Source organism: Heteronotia binoei, chromosome 4, assembly GCF_032191835.1.
Source record: "Heteronotia binoei isolate CCM8104 ecotype False Entrance Well chromosome 4, APGP_CSIRO_Hbin_v1, whole genome shotgun sequence".
In the NCBI taxonomy this organism is placed as follows: domain Eukaryota; kingdom Metazoa; phylum Chordata; class Lepidosauria; order Squamata; family Gekkonidae; genus Heteronotia; species Heteronotia binoei.
This window is the reverse complement of record NC_083226.1, coordinates 22044100-22065126: the sequence shown is the minus strand read 5'-3', so window position 1 is coordinate 22065126 and position 21027 is coordinate 22044100. Positions and strand designations below refer to the sequence as shown.

The window sequence follows — 21027 nt, the reverse complement described above, 5'->3', positions numbered from 1 at the left end:
AAGGTGAGCCTACAGCTCTCTACCAAGGCCCCATGTATAAACCTCCATTGCTGTTGGAAGTCCATTGACAGTCTAGAATGATTTAACCTCCTACAGTAAAGTTTTAGGACAGTTTGTTGTCTGCCTTTGTTTCAGAGATGACAAAAAAAAAATTGCCACATGGTGGGCAAAGATTGATGGGATCTGGGATTAGAGTTGCTCCCTATTTTTCCCTAAAGTGAAATTCTGAGGTGATTTTTGCAGCTCCTGCTTGGAGGAATACATCTGAGGGAAGCGAAAAACTTTGATCAGAGGGGCAAAATCTCTCTGGGTTATGCACATCTTTGCTACAGATAGTTTGGGGATGATATTATGTTTCCCAGTAAGTGTGGTTTCAGTACTATGACTGATCTGTTCTGGGGGGTTGGCTGGATGTGATAAAGTAGGGTTTCGAGGTAGATGATGTGGAGTCTGAGACTCTGCAGTGACAAGTCTTTCTCTTGCGAATAGTACTGGACAGGGCTTTTTTTTGTAGAAAAGGCCCAACAGGAACTCATTTGCATATTAGACCACACCCCCTAATGCCACCATTGTTTCACACGGGGCTTTTTTGTAGAAAAAGCCCAGCAGGAACTCATTTGCATATTAGGCCACATTCCTGGGTGCCAAGCCAAACAGAAGTGTGTTCCTGTGAGTTCCTGCTCAAAAAAAGCCCTGGTACTGGATTAGAACAGAATTTGAATCCATGAGCATCTTAAAGACCAACAAAATGTTGCAGGATTTCCAGTGAGTAAGAGCTCACTTGGTTAGATACAGACTCCATCAACATTACAACAGTGTGCAAAGAAGTGTGCTTGCACACAAGTTTATAACTTGAATGAAACTTTGTTGCCACTGGACTCAAACTTGGTTGGTTAAAAACCAGATACCATATCTGACATAAGTTATTATATCTGATGAAGTGAGCTTTGACTCAGAAATGCTGAAACCCTGGAATTTGGTTGGTTTTTCAGGCGCTACTGGACTCAGATTTTGTTCTGCTTCTACATGCTAGCACAGCTATTCACCTGAAAATAGTATTTGATAAGATTTGTCTTGGACTGGTTTGGAGCAATCCAAGTGAACACTTACTTCCTTAAATAGGCATAAAGGTAAAAAGTAAAGGTAGTCCCCTGTGCAAACATGGAGTCGTTACCGACCCATGGGGTGATGTCAGATCGTGGTGTTTTCTTGGCAGACTTTTTATGGGGTGGTTTGCCATTGCCTTCCCCAATCATCTACCCCCAGCAAGCTGGAGACTCATTTTACCAACCACGGAAGGATGGAAGGCCGAGTCAACCTTGAGCCGGCTACCTGAACCCAGCTTCCACCGAGACTGAACTCAAGTCATGAGCAGAACTCGCAGTACTGCAGCTTATCAGTCTGTGTCATGGGGCTCCTTTAAATAGGCATTGGTGATGAAAAATAGAGACTTGGATGGCTTACTAAATCTGCCTCTGCCAAATTCTCCCCAGGTGTGAGGGTTCCGAATTACACCAGTGCTGAACTCCAGTCATATTTCCTTTTGTCTGCCCTGAACATGCTGCCCCGATCAGCTTCATTGGGCCCCCTTATGTTCTAATATTTCGGGAGATGGAGAAAAATTTCTCTGTCAACTCTCTCCACCCCAGGCATAATTTTATAAGCCATTATCATGTCCCCCCCTTAGTCATCCATTTTCTAAACTGAAAAGTCCAACACTCTTCAGCCTTTTTGTGTTGTATAGTTCCATCATTTTAAGAGTCAATAAAGGATGTGCTTTATTGTTCAGAAATGGTGCCTCAGCTAGCACTGACAGCATCTTCTAGGGTAGGGGTGTCAAACATGTGGCCCAGGGGCCGGAACAGGCCCCAGAAGGGCTCCTTTCAGACCCACGAGCAAATCTGCTTTCTTTTTCCTCTCTTTTCTGAGTCACAGCTTGCTTTGCTAGGCTTGCTCAATTGCACAGAAGCTACAGAACAAAGCCTCTATTTTCTCCATTGGCTGAGGCTCCTCCCTTGGGGAGGAGGGATAGCTTGCTTTGCCAGGTTCTCTGAATTGCACAGCAGAGCTACTGAGCCAAGCCTCTCTTCCTTCAACTGGATGAGGCTCTGCCCCTCCTTATCCCATAGGGAGGGAGGGAAAGAGCCAGAACCTCCTTTGCCCAGTTCCCTCAATCACACAGAAGAGATACAAAATCTTTAATTGTGTCTGCCTGCATCCTTTATAAAGTTTCTATCTCCACTACCTGGAGTTACATTTCATGACACACATGGCTCAGCTGACAAGATCTCATTTATATAGATCCCAGTAGGCAGCCGTGTTGGTCTGAAACAATAGAACAAAGCAGTAGACAAGTGCACCTTTAAGACCAACTAAGTTTTATTTAGAATGTAAGCTATTCCCATTCCCACTTGTCTGATGAGGTCTGCTTAAGAGCATACAAAAGCTTACATTCTGAATAAAACTTAGTTGGTCTTAAAGATCTCATTTATGTCAGATCTGGCCCTCATAATAAATGAGTTTGACACCCCTGTTCAAGGTTGCCTTTCCTTTGGCAGTTGGCTCACCTTGTACCTCTGGGAGTAGAGTCGAAGGCTGTGACTTCTAGGCACTCGAGCCCTGGTGCCTAAGTGCTCAGTCCCATGTGGCCACTTTATCGCTGCAAGTCAGGGTTAATGTTCAACTGTTGCGTGTTCAGTGGAGGATTCTGATGTTGGCATTTCAGAAATCCATGGCTCCTCAATCATAGCAGGAATTAATGTCTGTATTACCCTGTTCCAATCTCTGCTGGGTGCTATGGCTTGTACCCAACCACTGATACAAAGAAGGTCGTAAAGAGCTTTCCCCCATTCCTCTTCTTTCCAGCAGTCTCTTCTGACCCACAGGAAGATAATACCAGGGGATGGTGGTATCTGTGTGGAGGATTAGCTATGTGGATCAGTGGGCTGGAGTGAGGAGGAACAAAAGGTTGAAATATGCATCCCCAGCAGAGCTGTTAATTAATTATTGTGTGGCATTGTGTGCAGTATAGCCAGAAGATCTTAAGATTGTCTGGCAGCTAGTCTAGCTCTCTTTTAGCATTATGTACCACTAGGTGGTGAGCTAGACTGGTTTTTAAGGCAAGAGACATTTCAGAGGTGGCTTGCCATTGCCTGCCTCTGCATCACACCGCTGATATTCCTTGGAGGTCACCATTCCAAATACTATCCAGGACTGACCCTGCTTAGCTTCTGAGATCGGGCTAACCTGGGCTATCCAGCAGAGGGCGGGGGAGAAAGATTTCACTCCAGCCTCCTGACCAGCACAGCAATTTCCCCAATGATCTTTTCCAGAGTCTATAAAGGCTGCAGAAATGCAGGGGGGAAACTCCATGTCCTGTATGCTGCTGGTTAGATGCCCATTCCCAAGAAAGGGTCTCTGGGGGCAGTGCTGCAGGGAAAGGGGATAGCACCTGCAGGAGGGGCAATGATAGGAGAAGTGACAAATTGGTATGGGCTGCTGTGAAAAGGAGTCCTCTGCATCTCTCTCTATATATCTTTGCACGGAAACACTCGCTCTTACAGCAGGTGGGAAGCTCTTCTAGGTGGGGCTTTTTTTGTAGCAGGAACTTCTTTGAATCTTAGGCCACACACCCCTGATGTAGCCAATCCTCCAGGAGCTTACAGGGTTCTTAGTACAGGGTCCACTGTAAGCTCCAGGATGATTGGCTACGTCAGGGGTGTGTGGCCTTATATGCAAAGGAGTTCCTGCTACAACAAAAAGCCCCACCTAGAAGAGCTTCCTGCCTCCTGTAAGAGTGTTTCCCTGCTCTTCATCACTGGCTGCACATAAGTGGAGCAGGGAAGCCTACCTCAAGCTATTACAAAGGCAGAGGTGCAAAAAGGCATGTGGCTGCCATTTTCAGCAGCGACTGTATGCTTACCAGAATATCTGTCTTTTCCTGTGGGGAAATGTATGTCTGTTTTTTCCTGCTGGGATGTCTATTTTTCCTCCTGTTTTTTTCTGACTGGAATGTCTATTTTTCCTCCTAGAAAAATAGACCACAAAGTCTATTTTTCCTGCTGGGGCTCTGCAGTTCTTTCCTGTGTCTTCTCCCTCTCTTTCTCTCTTCCAAGTCTATATTTTGTCTCTGTACCACTGATAGTTCCTTATACCTCCCTATGAATTTCTGCCTGCTGATCTTTTCCATCTCTGTCTGCCTCCTGGGTTGCCATGTTTCTTCCGCTTTCCTCTCTTGGTTCATCCCCTGAACACCCAACTTGGACACTTTCCCACATTCTCCTCTATGGGAACACTAGATGGGCTAGATCTTTTACTACTGGGTGATGATATGAGGGCAGGGACCACGCCCCACTGTGTCCCCCTGCCCTGCCTTTTCCAGTTCCCGCCTTCTGTACCTTTCCCCTCCTCTTTCTCCTTCTCTCTTTTTCCCTACTATCCTTTCCTCCCCCTCTAGTCTTTTGCTCTACCTGGGAGAAGCCCATCACGCAACCGAGGCCGTTTCAACGGGCGTCGCAGTAGTGCCATTGGCATTGAGAACATCCAAGAGGAAAAGAGGTACGCACCTTGTGGGAGATGCTCAGGGCTAGAATTGGAGAGGCAGGAATTTAACTGTAGGCAGGCGCTGTTAGAATGAGAAACTATGGGTGATGATAGCTGCAGCGCTTGAAATAAAGCCACATTTTTGTGTTGTGTATTTTCATCATTTTTATAGTCTCTAAGGTAAAGCGCTGTTGGGCCCAACGCTCTCTCTAAGCTGTGGCGCTTTACGAGCAAATATTCTACTTTGTGAACTGCTGGCGTTAAAATTGTGAGTGAGCGTTTTGGCTGCTTCATAAATTAGCTAGCTCTGGGGCCATCCTTCCTGAGCGGAGACAAAAATGTGTGAGCTGGAGGCTAAAAAACTCACGCTAACTCTGCTTAGAGGGAACACTGGTTGGGTCTCTCTGGGTGCCTTTTTCAGGAGCCTCTGTTTTTTTTTTTAAAATGTTGCAGATACGATACAGAATGTTGATCATGGTGTCTCCTCCCACAGGGGTATTTTGCTAAGAAATCCATCATGTTTGAGTGCTATGAAGGAGATGTTAAGGGCAGTTTTAGGGCTAAACTAGACACACTGGTGTCCTCGTGGCCATCGTTAGGATACCCCCATTTAAAATCCATTTTGAAATGCTGTGAAAAGCCAGTATTGACTGGGCCAACAGTTCAGCACTCTCATTCCCTCCCCAAGCACCTTTTCAAGTGCCAAAAGAGCTGGGGGGGGGGGGGCTGTGTGTGCAGCTATTTTGACACTTCATAAGGTGCGCTGAAGGGGGGAGGACCAAGAGTGACTTAGTCTACACAGGTCCAGTCAGCAGTGTTTTGAAATGACTTTAACCAGGGCGTTTTTTGTAGAAAAAGCTCAGCTGGGAGTCATTTGCATATTAGGCCACGCCCCCCCCAATGCCAAGCCAACTAGAACTGCATTCATGCACAGAAAACCCGACTTTAACACAGTGGCAAGCTTGTGGCGGCCGCAAGGACGCTGTCACATCTTGTTTGGCCTTTATAGCTCCAAAATCAATGGTTAAAAACCTTTGCTTGTCATTTTTTATATAGCTTCTTCTGTTTTCCATTTTTGCAGGGCTTTTTGTAGCAGGAACTCCTTTGCATATTAGGCCACACACCCCTGACATAGCCAGTCCTCCTGGAGCTTACAGTAAGCCCTATAATAAGTTCCCTGTAAGCTCTTGGAGGATTGGCTACATCAGGGGTGTGTGGCTTACGGATGGAATTCTAGCAGGAGTTCCTTTGCATATTAGGCCACGCCCCCTGACGTAGCCAATCCTCCTGGAGCTTAGAGTAGGCCCTGTACGAAGAGCCCTGTAAGCTCTTGAAGGATTGGCTACATCAGGGGTGTGTGGCCTAATATGCAAAGGAGTTCCTGCTACAAAAAAGAAGCCCTGCGTTTTTGTGTAAAGATTCCTTGGACTTGGCCTGCTCTTCGTATGGTAAAAGTGAAGGGAAGCCAAGATAGTGACTTCAGAAAGGGGGCAAAGCTGTGTGATCTTGTCCCCAACATGGGGGCCAACAGAAAATGTTGGAGACCGGGGAAAGCAGGCTTAGGTGAAACTGAATAAAAGGTGCCCGGAGCAGTCCACGAGAAGACAGGAATCTGAATAGAGATCTGGGAAGAGATTCATTGGGGCGACAGGCTGAGAGGGAAGGGGACAACCACCTACTTGGAGCTGAAGATGGACAAATAGCTTGTAAGAGAGGTTTCAGTTGGTGCAAGAGCGGACATCCTTCCCATGAGTAACTGTGTCCGTTTCTTTTGTCTTGCTGTTGGCCAAACCAGTTTTGCTAAGTGTAAACAGGGATAATGGCGGGAGAAGCATACTTGGTAGGCAGAAATACCCCTTGAGTACCACCGTTGGGAAGCAAACCTCTATTGCAAGGAGTGCCATATAAGAGCCTAGGTTTTTCATGCTGTCTGGAGTCTTAATGATAGAAAAGAGGACCAAAGTAGACAACAGGGTATTTGTAGCCCTTAGAAATAACAGGGCCGCATGGAATTATGATCCTTTCCTTTCTTGCAGCTAATCAAACAGGGATCACCAGGTTTATACAATGTCTAATATGTTGCCATGGCCATTTAGCTTCTCTTTCTTTTTTTCTCTTTTTCTTCCTGGTACCCCTTTGAGTACGTTTTCTTGTAAATGCTTTACTAGTTTCTCAGGAGCAAAAACTGCAGAAGGACACGGATTAAGGGGACGTTTGGGATTCTCCCTCCCTCCCTCTCTCTCTGGTGTACAAAACCATGGATCTGGGTATAGCAAAAGAAAGACACTTACAGCCCTGGCTTTTGTCTGAAGAGTGCAGCTGTGATCCCAAGAGACCTTTGTGGATGCACCAAGGCAGAGACACGTAGAGGCTTTCCAACCATTAGATAGTGGGGTGGATCCTACCCAGGGCTGACTCTGCCACTAGGAAAACTAGGTGATTGCTTAGGGTGCCAGCCTTCTGGGGTCAACAAATTGGGCACCCCCCCCCATGTGACTCGGTGATGTTATCACCGGGGGGTGGGGTCGCCAGAGGTTAGCATTGCCTTGGGTGCCAGACAGTCTAGGGTGGGCCCTGATCCTACCCCCATCCTATCACTCCAATGCACATTTATTGAATTCTGTATCTATCAGTTAAAATATTTATGTCCCACTGAGCTCCTGAAAACAGCAGTTTGGAAAACATATTTCTGCAATTTCTAGGGCAGTCCGACTAGGAAAAGCCAGAGATCTGAGGCTGATAGCATCTTAGAGGCCCACAAGATTTTTTTTTTTTGGGGGGTATCAACTTTCGAGGCTCATCTCTCAGAAGTTTATACTCTGGAAATCTTGTTGGTCTCCAGGGCTTTTTTTTTTTTTGTAGCAGAAACTCCTTTGCATATTAGGCCACACACCCCTGAGGTAGCCAATCCTCTTGGAGCTTACAAGGCTCTTAGTACAAGGCCTACTGTAAGCTACAGGAGGATTGGCTACATCAGGTGGGTGTGGCCTAATATGCAAAGGAGTTCCTGCTATCGAAAAAAGCCCCGTTGGTGTCTAAGGTGCTTCTGGGTTCGGATCTGGCTTTTCTGCCGCAGCCCTCCTGAAACAAGCTTATTCAGGGCTACTCTTCTCTAAGTCCATTGATTGGAATGGGGGGCAAAAACAATTGCCTCCTGTCACTCCTCTGTTCCAAACTACCTTATTCTGGCTTCTCCCACCTCACCCCTTCAGCTTACCTTCAGTCATATGGGCAGGGCTTTTTTTTTTTAAGAAAGCCCAGCAGGAGCGCATTTGCACAATAGGCCACACCCCCTGACATCACCGTCGTTTCACATCGGGCTTTTTTTGTTTAAAAAAGTCCAGCAGGAACTTACTTGCTTATTAGGCTGCACCCTCTGACATCAAGCTAGACAGAACTGCATTCCTGTGTGTCCCTGCTCCAAAAAAGCCCTGCCTATGGGGAAGATCTTTGTGCTGGGGTGGCGGTTGTTATCAAAGCAAAAGTTTCAAAACATCTGCGCAGCCAATCAGGTCTTCAGTGACCAATCAAATGCCCTGCTGGGCAATAGCCCCATATGGCCCCGCCCACTTTCTAAAAACATTTGTCAGGAACAAATAATTATCGTTGTAAGGCAGCATGGAGAGCATAGCCAGGAGATCTTAAAGACTGGTGGCTGGAGGTTCTAGCTCTTTTAGCATCGTGTACCACTAGATGGCGAGCTAGGCTTGTTTTTAAGGCAAGAGACATTTCAGAAGTGGTTTGCCCTTGTCTGCCTCTGCGTAGCAATCCTGGACTTCCTTGGAGGACAGCCATCAAAATACTAGCGTGGGTTGACCCTGCTTAGCTTCTGGGATCTGACGACATTGGGATAGCGTGGGCTATCCAGGTCGGGGCAGGAATAAGGAAAAGGCACCATCAGGCCCCGTGGTGCCCACAAAACCACGTTGGGGGACCCCTGTTCTACACTGCCAATCAAGTCTGAAACCAGAGTTACAGCTACTCCGTTCTTCAAGACGAGCAGGTTCAGTTTTAAGGTGACAGCCACGAGGGTTAGTGTTTTTATGGTTCAATCTGATATTCCCTTAAACTTCTCAAACCTGCATCCTATATGAATGTGCATTTGTGGAACGGGGGAAGGTGTGCGAGAAGGTTCTCGAAGTCAACATTTATGGTCCTAAATGACGGAGTGCATACGCTCCTCTCCGGCTTCAATGCAAAATGTAAGAAAATAAGAGAAGCCACGTTGGATCAGGCCAGTGGCCCATCCAGTCCAACACTCTGTGGCATACAGTGGCCAAAAAAACAGGTGCCATTAGGAGGTCCATCAGTGGGGCCAGGGCACTAGAAGTCCTCCCACAGTCCCCTTGCCCCTCGCACCAAGAATACAGAGTATCACTGCCCCAGACAGAGGGTTGCATCAATACCCTGTGGCTAATAGCCACTGATGCTACAATAAAATTGGTATGGCTTGGGATATATGATGGCTCAGGCCAGCCTGATCTTGTCAGATCTCAGAAGCTAAGCAGGCTTGGCTCCGGTCAGTATTTGGATGGGAGATCACCAAGTCCAGGATCACGATGCAGAAAGCAGGCAATGGCAGCCCACCCCTGAAATCTCTGGCCTTGAAAACCCGAAGGGGTTGTCCAAGTCTGCTGCAACTTGATGGCAGTTTCCAGCACTGCCAAACTAAACAGGGGACCGAGCTCACTTTGTAGCAGGAGCTCCTTTGCATATTAGTCCACACACCCCTGATGTAGCCAATCCTCCAAGAGCTTACAGTAGGCCCTGGAAGAAGAGCCCTGGAAGCTCTTGGAGGATTGGCTACATCAGGGGTGTGTGGCCTAATATGCAAAGGAGCTCCTGCTACAAAGTGAGCCGTGGAAGGAACGATGGCGTGCAGTCCAGTTCTTAGTCTCGCAGGGAACTTTCGACTTTGTGGTCTGTTGTGTCGAAAACCTTTTCTTTTTTCCCCCCTCTTCAGCAAAGATGTGGCGGAGAGGATACAGAAAGTACCGGAGAGTCCAGGACCCTTCTGTGATCTCAAGTCTGACGGTTCCTCCAGCCCCAGTTCTCCAGAATTCCCAAACAGGAAGAGCAAGTGAGTGGAGAACACATCTGCTGAGACTGACCCTACGAAGGTCAGTCTTGTGTACTCTGACCAGCACAACACACACACACGAAGCTGCCTTCTACTCGGGGCTTTTTTTTTGTAGCAGGTACTCCTTTGCATATTAGGCCACCCCCCCTAGCCAATCCTGCAAGAGCTTACAGGGCTCTTAGTACAGGGCCTGCTGTAAGCTCCAGGAGGATTGGCTGCATCAAGGGTTTGTGGCCTAATATGCAAAGCAGTTCATTCTACAAAAAGTAGCCCTGCTTCCATTGATTCAGACCATTGGTCCATCATATTGTCTACTCAGAGGAACAGCCAGACATCACCTACTGCCTGGTTCTTTTCAACTGGAGATGCCAGGGATTGAACCTGGGACTTCCTCAGCATGCCAAGCAATTGCTCTGCCATTGAGCCACAGCTGTTCCAGAGTCTCAGGCCTTCCAGGGTCTTTCACACCACTTACTACCTGCCCTCCCCTTTTAAACTGGAGCTGCTGGGGATTGAACCTGGAACCTCCTGCGTATGGAGTAGAGGCTCTACTGTTGAGCCACAGCCTCAGAAAAAGAGATGACTGCCAGGTGAAGGCTGGAGAAGGCTTCAATTCAGCATAGATTCTCTGTCTGCCATCCTTACTCTGTTTTAATATGTAGAGGGGTTCTGTTCGCACTCTGACACCAGACTTAAGATGCAAGCATGGATGCAGTCAGCTCCACCCAATATCCATAACCGGATATACACCAACGAGAGGCCCGCAGGATTTGGCTTGCCACGTAAAGTATGGAAGACTTTACGGCTAATAGGATATGAATAGGCCTTGGCAGTTGTGCAGACCTGTTGTTTAAATGGGGCAAAATGCCAGGACCCAAATGCATTTGGGGGGCAGCCTGCCCAAACTGTTTTCCATCTGTCACAGGCAGGGTTTTTTTTTGTAGCAGGAACTCCTTTGCACATTAGGCCACACACCCCTGATATAGCCAATCCTCCAAGAGCTTACAGGGTTCTTCTTGCAGGGCCAACCGTAAGCACTTGGGAGGATTGGCTACATCAGGGGTGTGTGGCCTCATGTGCAAAGGAGTTCCTGCTACAAAAAAAAAGCCCTGGTCACAGGAATGTGAGCGTCGTGCTTTCCAGGGAGATGCAATAGAGTGCTTTGAACTCTCCCCACAGCTGCGATTGAATGGACTGAAAATGTAGATATTAGTATTTAGGGGAATTGCCCGATCAGTCTGCATCCTCATCGTCTCAACTGGGTTGTGTATTTTATATTATTATGTTTCCTCTGTGTTACTCTCCCATATGTAAAAAAATAAATAACTGGCTAGGCTTTGAGACTTCTGCAGTATAGCGCAACTAGGATTTCTAGGTTGCCCGGATCCATGGTGAAGGACTGGGGTAGAGGGTAGGGTTGCCAGATCCGGGTTGGGAGACTCCTGAAGATATGGGGGCTGGAGCCTGGGGAGGGCAGGGACCTCAGTGGGGTACAAAAGTCCACAGAGCCCACCCTCCAAAGCATCCATTTAATCCAGGGGAACCGATCCGTGTCATCTGGTGAGGCACTGTAGTTCCAGGGGATCCCTAGGTGGTCCCACCCTGAGGTTGGCATGTGTGACTTTGGCCCAAGGGGATGCCAAATGGAAAGTTCATGACGGAGGAACCTCAACGACCTTCAGGATCACAGTAGCTGATTGGGGGCTTTTGTTCCTTCACCAGGGTCCTCCCTGGCCAGATGTCGGGATACAGCGCAATGCATCCCCTCTCCCGTTCCTCGTCCAACGTGAGCAGCTGCTGTAGTGGAGTGAGAGAGAATGAAACGTCGGAGGAGGAGGAGAATGAGGCGGTCAGTGCGGGGCAGTGGCAGGGGGTGGGGGAAGAGTGCTTCTCAAAGACCCTTTCACTTAAGTATCTTCCTGTTCTGGCTGAGCGGATGTGGCATAAGAACATAAGAGAAGCCATGTTGGATCAGGCTAGTGGCCCATTTAGTCCAACACTCTGTGTCACACAGTGGCCAAAAAACACCCAGGTGCCATCAGAGGGTCCATCAGAGGGGCCAGGACACTAGAAGCCCTCCCACTGCCCCCCTTCTCCCCAGAACCAAGAATACAGAGCATCACTGCCTCAGACAGAGTACCGTTATATACTGTGGCTAACAGCCACTGATGGATCTCTGCTCCAAATCTTGATCCAATCCCCTCTTGAAGCTGTCTGTGCTTGAAGCCACCACCACCTCCTGTGGCAGTGAATTCCATGTGTTAATCACCCTTTCTTTTATCTGGGTTTTTTTTTTTTTTTTGAGGTAGAGTCACCAAATTTGCAGCCTGAGATCTGACACCGCCTTATACTTTGCTCTTTTCCATGTCTCTGGTGCAGGAGCTGATGTGTTCCCTTGAAGGCCCCCATAAGCACGACTCGATGGTTCAGAGCCCGTGGACAGAGGAGTCTGCCTGTACACCCAGCAGCACCAGTTCCCCAGGTACAGAGGGTACAAGCGTCTGAAGGTATTGCACAGGTTGCCTGGATTACATACCATTGTAGATTTCTATATCTATTTTAACTCATTTATTTCATTAGCCTTGTTTTATATTCAGGGCTTTTTGAAAAGGGGAAAAAAAGCCCAGCAGGGACTCATTTGCATATTAGGCCACACCCCTGACACCAAGCCAGCCAGAATTGTGCTCCTGTGCATTCCTGCTCAAAAAAAGCCTTGCCTTTACTGTGTTTTAACGTAACGTAAACCCAAGAGCCAGCATGAGGTAGGAGTTAGAGTATCAAAGACCCGGAGACCTGGTAGGGGTTAGAGTATCGGAGACCTCCTTATACTGCATTTTAACATAACGTAAACCCAAGAGCCAGCACGAGGTAGGGGTTAGAGTATCAAAGACCCGGAGACCTGGTAGGGGTTAGAGTATCGGAGACCTCCTTATACTGCATTTTAACATAACGTAAACCCAAGAGCCAGCACGAGGTAGGGGTTAGAGTATCAAAGACCCGGAGACCTGGTAGGGGTTAGAGTATCGGAGACCTCCTTATACTGCGTTTTAACATAACGTAAACCCAAGAGCCAGCACGAGGTAGGGGTTAGAGTATCAAAGACCCGGAGACCTGGTAGGGGTTAGAGTATCGGAGACCTCCTTATACTGCGTTTTAACATAACGTAAACCCAAGAGCCAGCACAAGGTAGGGGTTAGAGTATCAAAGACCCGGAGACCTGGTAGGGGTTAGAGTATCGGAGACCTCCTTATACTGCATTTTAACATAACGTAAATTCAAGAGCCAGCACGAGGTAGGGGTTAGAGTATCAAAGACCCGGAGACCTGGTAGGGGTTAGAGTATCGGAGACCTCCTTATACTGCATTTTAACATAACGTAAACCCAAGAGCCAGCACGAGGTAGGGGTTAGAGTATCAAAGACCCGGAGACCTGGTAGGGGTTAGAGTATCGGAGACCTCCTTATACTGCATTTTAACATAACGTAAACCCAAGAGCCAGCACGAGGTAGGGGTTAGAGTATCAAAGACCCGGAGACCTGGTAGGGGTTAGAGTATCGGAGACCTCCTTATACTGCATTTTAACATAACGTAAACCCAAGAGCCAGCACGAGGTAGGGGTTAGAGTATTGGAGACCTGGATTTGAATCCTTGCTTGTGCCATGGCAGTTCATTGGGTGACCTTGGGCCAGACACAAGCTCCCAGCCTAACCTACCTCACAGGGTTGTTGTGAGGATAAACCAGAAGAGAAGCATGTCAACTGCTTTGGGTCCTGTTTAGGAGGCAGGTGGGGTGTCAGTGAAATAAGTTAATCAATTAATTTTACTTAATTTATACCCCACTTTGTTTCCTGAGGGGGGGACTCCTTTCCACCATTTTATCTTCACAACAGCCCTGTAATATAGGTAAAGCTGAGAGAATGAGACTGGCCCAAGGTAACCCGGCAAGCTTCCACAACAGGCGGGGGAATTCAAACCTGGGTCTCCTGGATACTAGTTCGACACTCTTAACCACCACAGCTGCTCTTAGCAAAGCAAAGTGGGTGTTTGTGTGCTCTAACTTTGATTAACACCCTTTGATGAACATTATATACTTAATGGCAGGGGGTCATTTTGTAGAAAATAGGTGGTGGAGCTCATCCGGGGATTGTTATGCAGCTGCACCTACTATTCAATAGACAAGGTAGGTGGGGAGGAAGAGGGGGAACCATCAGAAAGGTTCAGGAGCTGCGCTCCTTTGAGTTCCTGCTGAATTCAAGGCCTGCTTAATGGTTCAAAACACAAGTCACTTACTTGTGCACATGGACAGGGATGTTTCCTAGAGAAGCTGCATTCCTTTAAAAAAAAAAAGTATGGTGTGTGTGCGTGTGTGTTTGCATGCCTGAAAGTCATGGTGGTTTCTGGCAACCCCTAGTGAGGCTAGGATGTTTTCAGAGAGGTGGCTTGCTATTTCCTACTTTTGTGTCCCGGCCCTGGTATTCGTTGGAGGTCTCCCTTCCAAGTGCTTGACAGGGTTAGCTCTGCTTAGCTTCTGAGATCTGACTTGCCAGGGCAAGAAGTCAGGGCAAGAAGCCAGGAATTGGGTCTGAACTTGCTGAACTTTGAAACAGTATCCTCATAAGACATAAGAGAAGCCATGTTGGATCAGGCCAATGGCCCATCCAATCCAACATTCTGTGTCACACAGTGGCCAAAAAAAAACAGGCACCATCAGGATGTCTATCAGTGGAGCCAGGACACTAGAAGCCCTCCCACTGTTGCCCCCCCCAAGCACCAAGAATACAGAGCATCACTGCCCCTGTGTGATAGACCAACCCCAGTGGCATAAGAACATAAGAGAAGCCATGTTGGATCAGGCCAGTGGCCCATCCAATCCAACACTCTGTGTCACATAAGAACATAAGAGAAGCCATGTTGGATCAGGCCAATGGCCCATCCAATCCAACACTCTGTGTCACATAAGAACATAAGAGAAGCCATGTTGGATCAGGCCAATGGCCCATCCAATCCAACACTCTGTGTCACATAAGAACATAAGAGAAGCCAATGTTGGATCAGGCCAATGGCCCATCCAATCCAACACTCTGTGTCACATAAGAACATAAGAGAAGCCATGTTGGATCAGGCCAATGGCCCATCCAATCCAACACTCTGTGCCATATAAGAACATAAGAGAAGCCATGTTGGATCAGGCCAATGGCCCATCCAACCCAACACTCTGTGTCACATAAGAACATAAGAGAAGCCTTGTTGGGTCAGGCCAATGGCCCATCCAATCCAACACTCTGTGCCACATAAGAACATAAGAGAAGCCATGTTGGATCAGGCCAATGGCCCATCCAATCCAACACTCTGTGTCACATAAGAACATAAGAGAAGCCATGTTGGATCAGGCCAATGGCCCATCCAATCCAACACTCTGTGTCACATAAGAACATAAGAGAAGCCATGTTGGGTCAGGCCAATGGCCCATCCAATCCAACACTCTGTGCCACATAAGAACATAAGAGAAGCCATGTTGGATCAGACCAATGGCCCATCCAATCCAACACTCTGTGCCACATAAGAACATAAGAGAAGCCATGTTGGATCAGGCCAATGGCCCATCCAGTCCAACATTCTGTGTCACACAGTGGCCAAAAAAACACAGGCACCATCAGGATGTCTATCAGTGGGGCCAGGACACTAGAAGCCCTCCCACTGTTGTCCCCCCCAAGCACCAAGAATACAGAGCATCAGTGCCCTAGACAGAGTCCCAACAATTTACCATGGCTAATAGCCACTGATGGACCTCTGCTCCATATGTTTACCCAGTCCCCCCTTAGGCTGGCTATGCTTGTAGCCACCATCACCTCCCCCAAAAAGTATAAGTTGCAAACAGCTTACAAACACTGGGTGCTGTGACACTGTAGCTTCCCTGTTTATGTTGGGAACCTTGGAACACTGGAAGCTAAGCAGGCATCTGTTAGTGCTGGGAGAAGCCAAACTGAAGGAGAATGGTAACCCTACTACACCAGAAATGACTGGATTTCTCTCTTCCGCCCATTCACACTTTTGTTTCTTTCAGTCACTCGCCTGCTCCCTCCTGCCAGCACTGCCGGATCCACGGAGAAGGGGAAAAGTGGCAAAGTGGACGCTCAGCGTTACAGTCCAGTAGGTGGCGATTTCTCTCTCCCCCCTCCCCATAATACTAGGAAGGCAGAGGGGGTGAACTGTGGGTTCAGCAGATCCAGGAAGTAAACGTGGAGGGGGGGGGTGGGCGAGGGGAAGAGTTTTAAAAGAAACTGCCACTTCCTTATTTCACAGGCCTCCATTTTGTGCTGTGTGTGATGTCATCGCTGGAGGGGTGTCTCAGTGCATGCTGGGTAATGCACAGGTAATCCACACCCTAGCCAGCCTGGTGCCCCAGGAAGAGGGGCATGTAGGTAGGGTTGCCAACCTCCAGGTGGGGCTTGGATGTTTCCCAGAATGACAACTGATCTCCAGACGTCACAGATCAGTCCCTGGAAGAAGCTATTTGTCCAGAGGGTAGACTGTGGTATTCTGTTCTGTCGAGGTCCCTTCCTTACCAAACCCTACCCGCCACCTCCAAATCTCCAGGAATTTCCCAACCCTGGTTGGCAACCCTACATGTAGGCAAAAGGTGACAGAAGGGAAGGGGGCTCCTCCATATTTCTAAATGGAACCCCCCCCCCATCAACATTATACTATATACTGATTCCCCCATCATAGAAACTGGAACTTCTTCCCACCAGACAGCCTCTCCTGGCCCTAATGGAAAGCCATCATCTCCACTGAGATGTGCCTCTGTTAGCCACTCACTCCTCCTCCCCCCTGCCCCAGTCCTAGCAATCTCCTCCACAGAGCTGTTCCCCATTTCCCTCTTCTGTCACCTGGTGCTGCCAGGGCTTTATTTTGCTGAATCATCTTTCTGCTCATTGGCTGTTTTGTTTGTGTGCGTGTCTGTCTGTCTGTCTGTCTTGCCTCTGCTGCTTTCTGCCTCTCTCGTTAGTGGGGTGTGCAGAGTTTCTTAGGAGGGTCAGGCGTTAAGACTGGGGTGGGAAGGTGTCCCCGCAAACCATAGGAGATTTTGAACCGGAGGCGGCAGCTGTCTGGTCTTGGCAATGACTTTAGATCTCATTTTCTGGGTGACTTCCTGCTTCTGCCCTTTGAATAGCACCTGATCTCATACGCTATTTTGGGCCTGACTTAGAAACCAAAGGCTCTGAAATAAACCAGCAGGCCCATAGCTACAGTGGGTCCCAGGGGGAGCCAGGCCTATCCTTTCAAACCCCCCTTCCAGCTGTAATGCCCCTCCATTGGAGGGCCCCTAATCTGTTCCCTTTGCTCACTGCCACTCTGAACAAGTAGTAGCATTGCTGCTGGGTTTTCTTGCTTTTTCCTCTCCCCTTTCCTATCACACCATGCAGAGCAAAGGGGCGGGGGAGATGTTTAGCATGTGGAACTCAAGGGAGTTTACAGTGCCAAGAGCCCGGGGCACCAAACCGGGTGCCCCCCCTGCTGTGAGCTGCACCAAATCCTGCTGTGAGCTGCACCAAACATGAAATCCTGGCTAGGGCCCTATAAACCAGCCTGAAATTATAATAAATTATGAAAGACAATAACCCATACTTTTACCTCCAATAGAAATTTAAATTTCTCAAACGGAATATGACAAATAAAGCACAATTTCCAGCAGTATCACAATTAGGAATCCCCAGGATGAGACAAAATCGTAAAGATGAAACCCAGTGCAAAATTAGACTCGAAGTCCTCATGCACCAGTCTTCTCAGTGCGCAGCTATGCACGGTGAATCCTTTGCGTGACGGGACGGTACTCGATATTCCTTGTTTCACTGTCGCTTTTTCCAGCTTAGTGCTTTTAATATCAGAACACGACAAGAACGCTTCAAGGCACCTCCAAACTCTCAAGTGCAGCAGCTCAAATCTTTGCCCAGAAGCAGGCAAACCTTCCCAGCAGCATAACCCATGCCAGGCTCTAGTGCCAGCTCCACACATTTGCAGAAAGTGAGAATCCCACATTATCAACCTGAGCAGGGGTCCCCAGTGTGGTGCTTTGGCAGCAGCTGCTATCACGGCACCAGAAGCTTCCTCCTGCAGCAGTCAGTTTATGACAGCCATTTTGTGGCTGCGCCCACCGTGTTATGGCAGGATACCAAGGTGTCTCTGGGCTCGGAAAGGTTGAGGACCCCTGCGCTGGATGATCACTGCATCACATAAAACAGGGGCGTCGAACTCATCTATTGAGGGCCAGAACTGACATAAATTAGACCATCTTGGGATCCAAGAAAAAAGACAAGGAAGCTTTGGCTCTTTCCTCCCTTCCCCAGGGGATCAGGAGGGGGAGAAGCCTCAGCCAATAGAAGGAAAAGAGGCTTGGTTCAGTAGCTGTGCTGTGTAATTGAGAGAGCCTGGCAAAGCAAACACTGTTCCCCCCTTCCTCCCCAAAGGAGGAGCCTCAGCCAATGGAGAAAATAGAGACTTTGCTCTGTAGCTCCTGTGCAATTGAGCAAGCCTTGCAAAGCAAACTTGTGATGCAGAAGGAAGCAAGAGACAGGGAGAAAGGAAGCAGATGACAGCCAGTTGCTCGGGGGCCTGATAGGAGCCCTCCGAGGGCCTGATGGCCGCATGTTTGACACCCCTGACAAAGTGCTGCTGCCCTAGCAGCTAGCTGGAGACTGCAGGAAATGACCTGCCCCTTTGCAGGATCAGTCTGCTTGTGATAATCCCAAAATACTTCCCCCTCTTGGAATTCATTGGGTTCCTTCACGTGCAGCTGAGTTCAGACGCGGTAAAGCTCACCCAAGTTGATTTCTTTGCATAGCCAGATCTCTCGTGTTTGCGTTCTTCCAAACTGTCCAAACGTGGGTCAAGCAACAGTCTGCTTTCTTGTGATGAAACCCCCCATTGTACAATGGCAACAAAATAACCACCACCGCCAGGGCTTTTTTTGTAGCAGGAACTCCTTTGCATATTAGGCCACACCCCTCTTATGTAGCCAATCCACCAAGAGCTTACGGGGCTCTTCTTGCAGGGCCTATTGTAAGCTCCAGGGGGATTGGCTGCATCAGGGGGCATGGCCTAATATGCAAATGAGTTCTCACTACAAAAAAAGCCCTGACCACCACCAACAACAAACCAGGGCTCCTGGCTATATCTGTATCACAGTTTTCTTCCCTCCATAAAAACCGACTTATCTCATTCTACAGCACTGAAATGCAGAACAGGAATCTCTGACGGATTTCTCACTAGGGCTTGTTCTGGTGTTGGAACCCTTCCCCCACCCCCCTCCCGGCACTTCCGTCCAATTTCGCACAAACTGCCGCGGGGCTGTGACTTGCCTCGTCTCTTTCCCGTGGCAAGCAAGATCCTTTGAAAACCAGTTTCTGCTTGCCTCAGGAAAAAGTAACAAACAAAAGTGGCAACACAGTTTATAATCGACAAAAGGAAACACCACTGTGTATACAAACAATAAAGAATTATAATTTCAAAAGTCTCATGTTTTTTCAAAGAGTCCTAATGTACAATACAAAACCTTCTAAAGGGGTGGATTCCACAACGCAAATTTCTGTCCAGTTCTTTCAGAACTTTCAGAAATGTTTCAAATGCTGTTGCAGGGAAATTTCTTGTAGCAGCTTTCATTCAGAACAGATAATATATACTCATGGTCCTCCTCATTGTTGTGGCAAGTCCATTTCCCCTAAAGTAAAGGCTCCACTTTTCTCCTTGACGTGCCTGTCGACTTTAGGAAACACGTTTTTGCAGAAACGTTCTTCCTAAAGTTCTTACAAATTCTTACAATTTACCAAAGGCACAAGAGGTGAGAAGAAAGCATGAATGAGCTTGTGCCTTTGGTAAGAAGTCTTAGCTTGATGTCAATTGATAGATATTGCAGAATGGCTCTGTGATAAAGCACCTCTGCCTCTCTTCAACCCCCCTCCTCCCAAGTTTCAAAAGGGGGTCCAATTCTATGGGCCCCCAAAGAAGGTGCCCCATTTTTCATTTGAGAAAAAAGGTGTTTAAAGGGATCACTGTCCCTTTAAAAGCCTTCTCCAAGCCATGTGACTTTGTGGTGAGTGAACTTCAAAGGCATTTAAAGGGTTCACAGTCCTTTTAAACACATTATCGGAGCGGCAAGTTCACAGTCCTTATAAACACATTATTGGAGCGGCAAGTTCACCCCGAAAGCATGATCCCTTTAAATGCCCTTTAAGTTTAGCTGCCTGGAGGTCCCGAAAATCCTGAATCTATTTGGGATTTTTGGGTCTTGGCCATTTTGGATACCTGAAATTGAGCCAAATTTATATCCATCTGAAAATATCTAGAAAATACCTATAAGGATATTTTTTTCAGCTCAGATTTAGGCAAATGCACACCCCTAGTGGCAACCATTTTGATTGCACCCGCCATCACGTCTGAGAATTCTAAAGGTGCCTGCAGGGGTCAAAAAGGTTTAGGGGATTGCTTCTCATTGTTAAGAATGGAACAAAGCTCAGGAAAAAGTTCTCCCAAGATTTTTCTAATGATTCTTTGACCATATGAGTGGAATTAGGTGTTTCTCTTTTCCGCATTTGTAGGATTCGCTGCCAAAGTGAGACCTCTGGGCAACTCCTCACTCTGAAGGTCAGAGGCGAGAGAGACAAATCCCCAGAAAAAAACACACCACCTGACCTGGCCCTTCTGCTTCCTTCCGTGACAGTGGCCACCACGGGCACCAAGGACCCCCACCACACCGTCCACTGTGGCATTCCCTCACCCATCTGTATCATTCCTCTTTGGCATCCTCAGGAGGCCAGGATACCACTTCAGTCAAAAGAGGGAGCCTCCCGTCTGCCATAGCTGAGAAGTGGCCACGGAGGGAGTGCCTCTCCTGTTCGATTGAGTACCCCAAATCCAAAACAGTAGGCCTCTGCCGTCAAACAGGGCCTTCTCGGGAAAGCTACGATGGAATCCATTCTTGAGAGGGCAGAATTCCACGCCATGGTTTCCAGCTGGTTCGGAAGGCTGTAACATCCGCAAACGATCTGACGCACCACTTGTGGGAAAGAGCACTGCCTTGCGTGTGATGGCAGGAGGGGTGTGCAACCATTTCCTCATGCACGGGGGTTTCCCCAGGTCATTGTTTGGGATTTCACCATACAACCTCCCCACCCCTTCTCCAGAGTCTTTGTGCCATGAAGAAACGACCACCTGTAAATGTGAATCTGTGACCCCCTTCCCACCCCCCCCTTAACTCCATGCTTGTTGTGTCTGTGGTATCTTGGGCTTGCAATAAAAAGACAACTGTGACCAACCCGTTGTGAAGTCTATTTTGTTCCGGTTTTGCCAAGTGCTGGAATCGCTGAGGAAGAAGAAGATGATATTGGATTTATATCCCGCCCTTCACTC

General features: G+C 48.0%; 1 protein-coding gene across 8 annotated transcripts in view; it reads left to right on the top strand.

Moving 5' to 3' along the window:
• The window catches only part of LOC132570362 (rap1 GTPase-activating protein 1-like), an 81919-nt gene extending 61409 nt beyond the window's left edge, over window positions 1-20510 (top strand). For 3 of the 8 annotated variants that reach the window (XM_060236926.1, XM_060236921.1, XM_060236925.1), the window contains 6 exons: window positions 4457-4557; window positions 9506-9622; window positions 11345-11471; window positions 12002-12104; window positions 15686-15771; window positions 20339-20510. In XM_060236926.1, the coding sequence (XP_060092909.1) occupies window positions 4457-4557; window positions 9506-9622; window positions 11345-11471; window positions 12002-12104; window positions 15686-15771; window positions 20339-20482 (678 nt within the window). In that variant the 3' untranslated portion in view covers window positions 20483-20510. Of the gene's footprint in view, window positions 1-4456; window positions 4558-9505; window positions 9627-11344; window positions 11472-12001; window positions 12105-15685; window positions 15772-15924; window positions 15995-20216 lie in introns of those variants that run through there. The other 5 variants (XM_060236923.1, XM_060236922.1, XM_060236924.1 and 2 more) reach the window with 5 other exon arrangements.
• The last annotated feature ends 517 nt before the right edge of the window (window positions 20511-21027 follow it).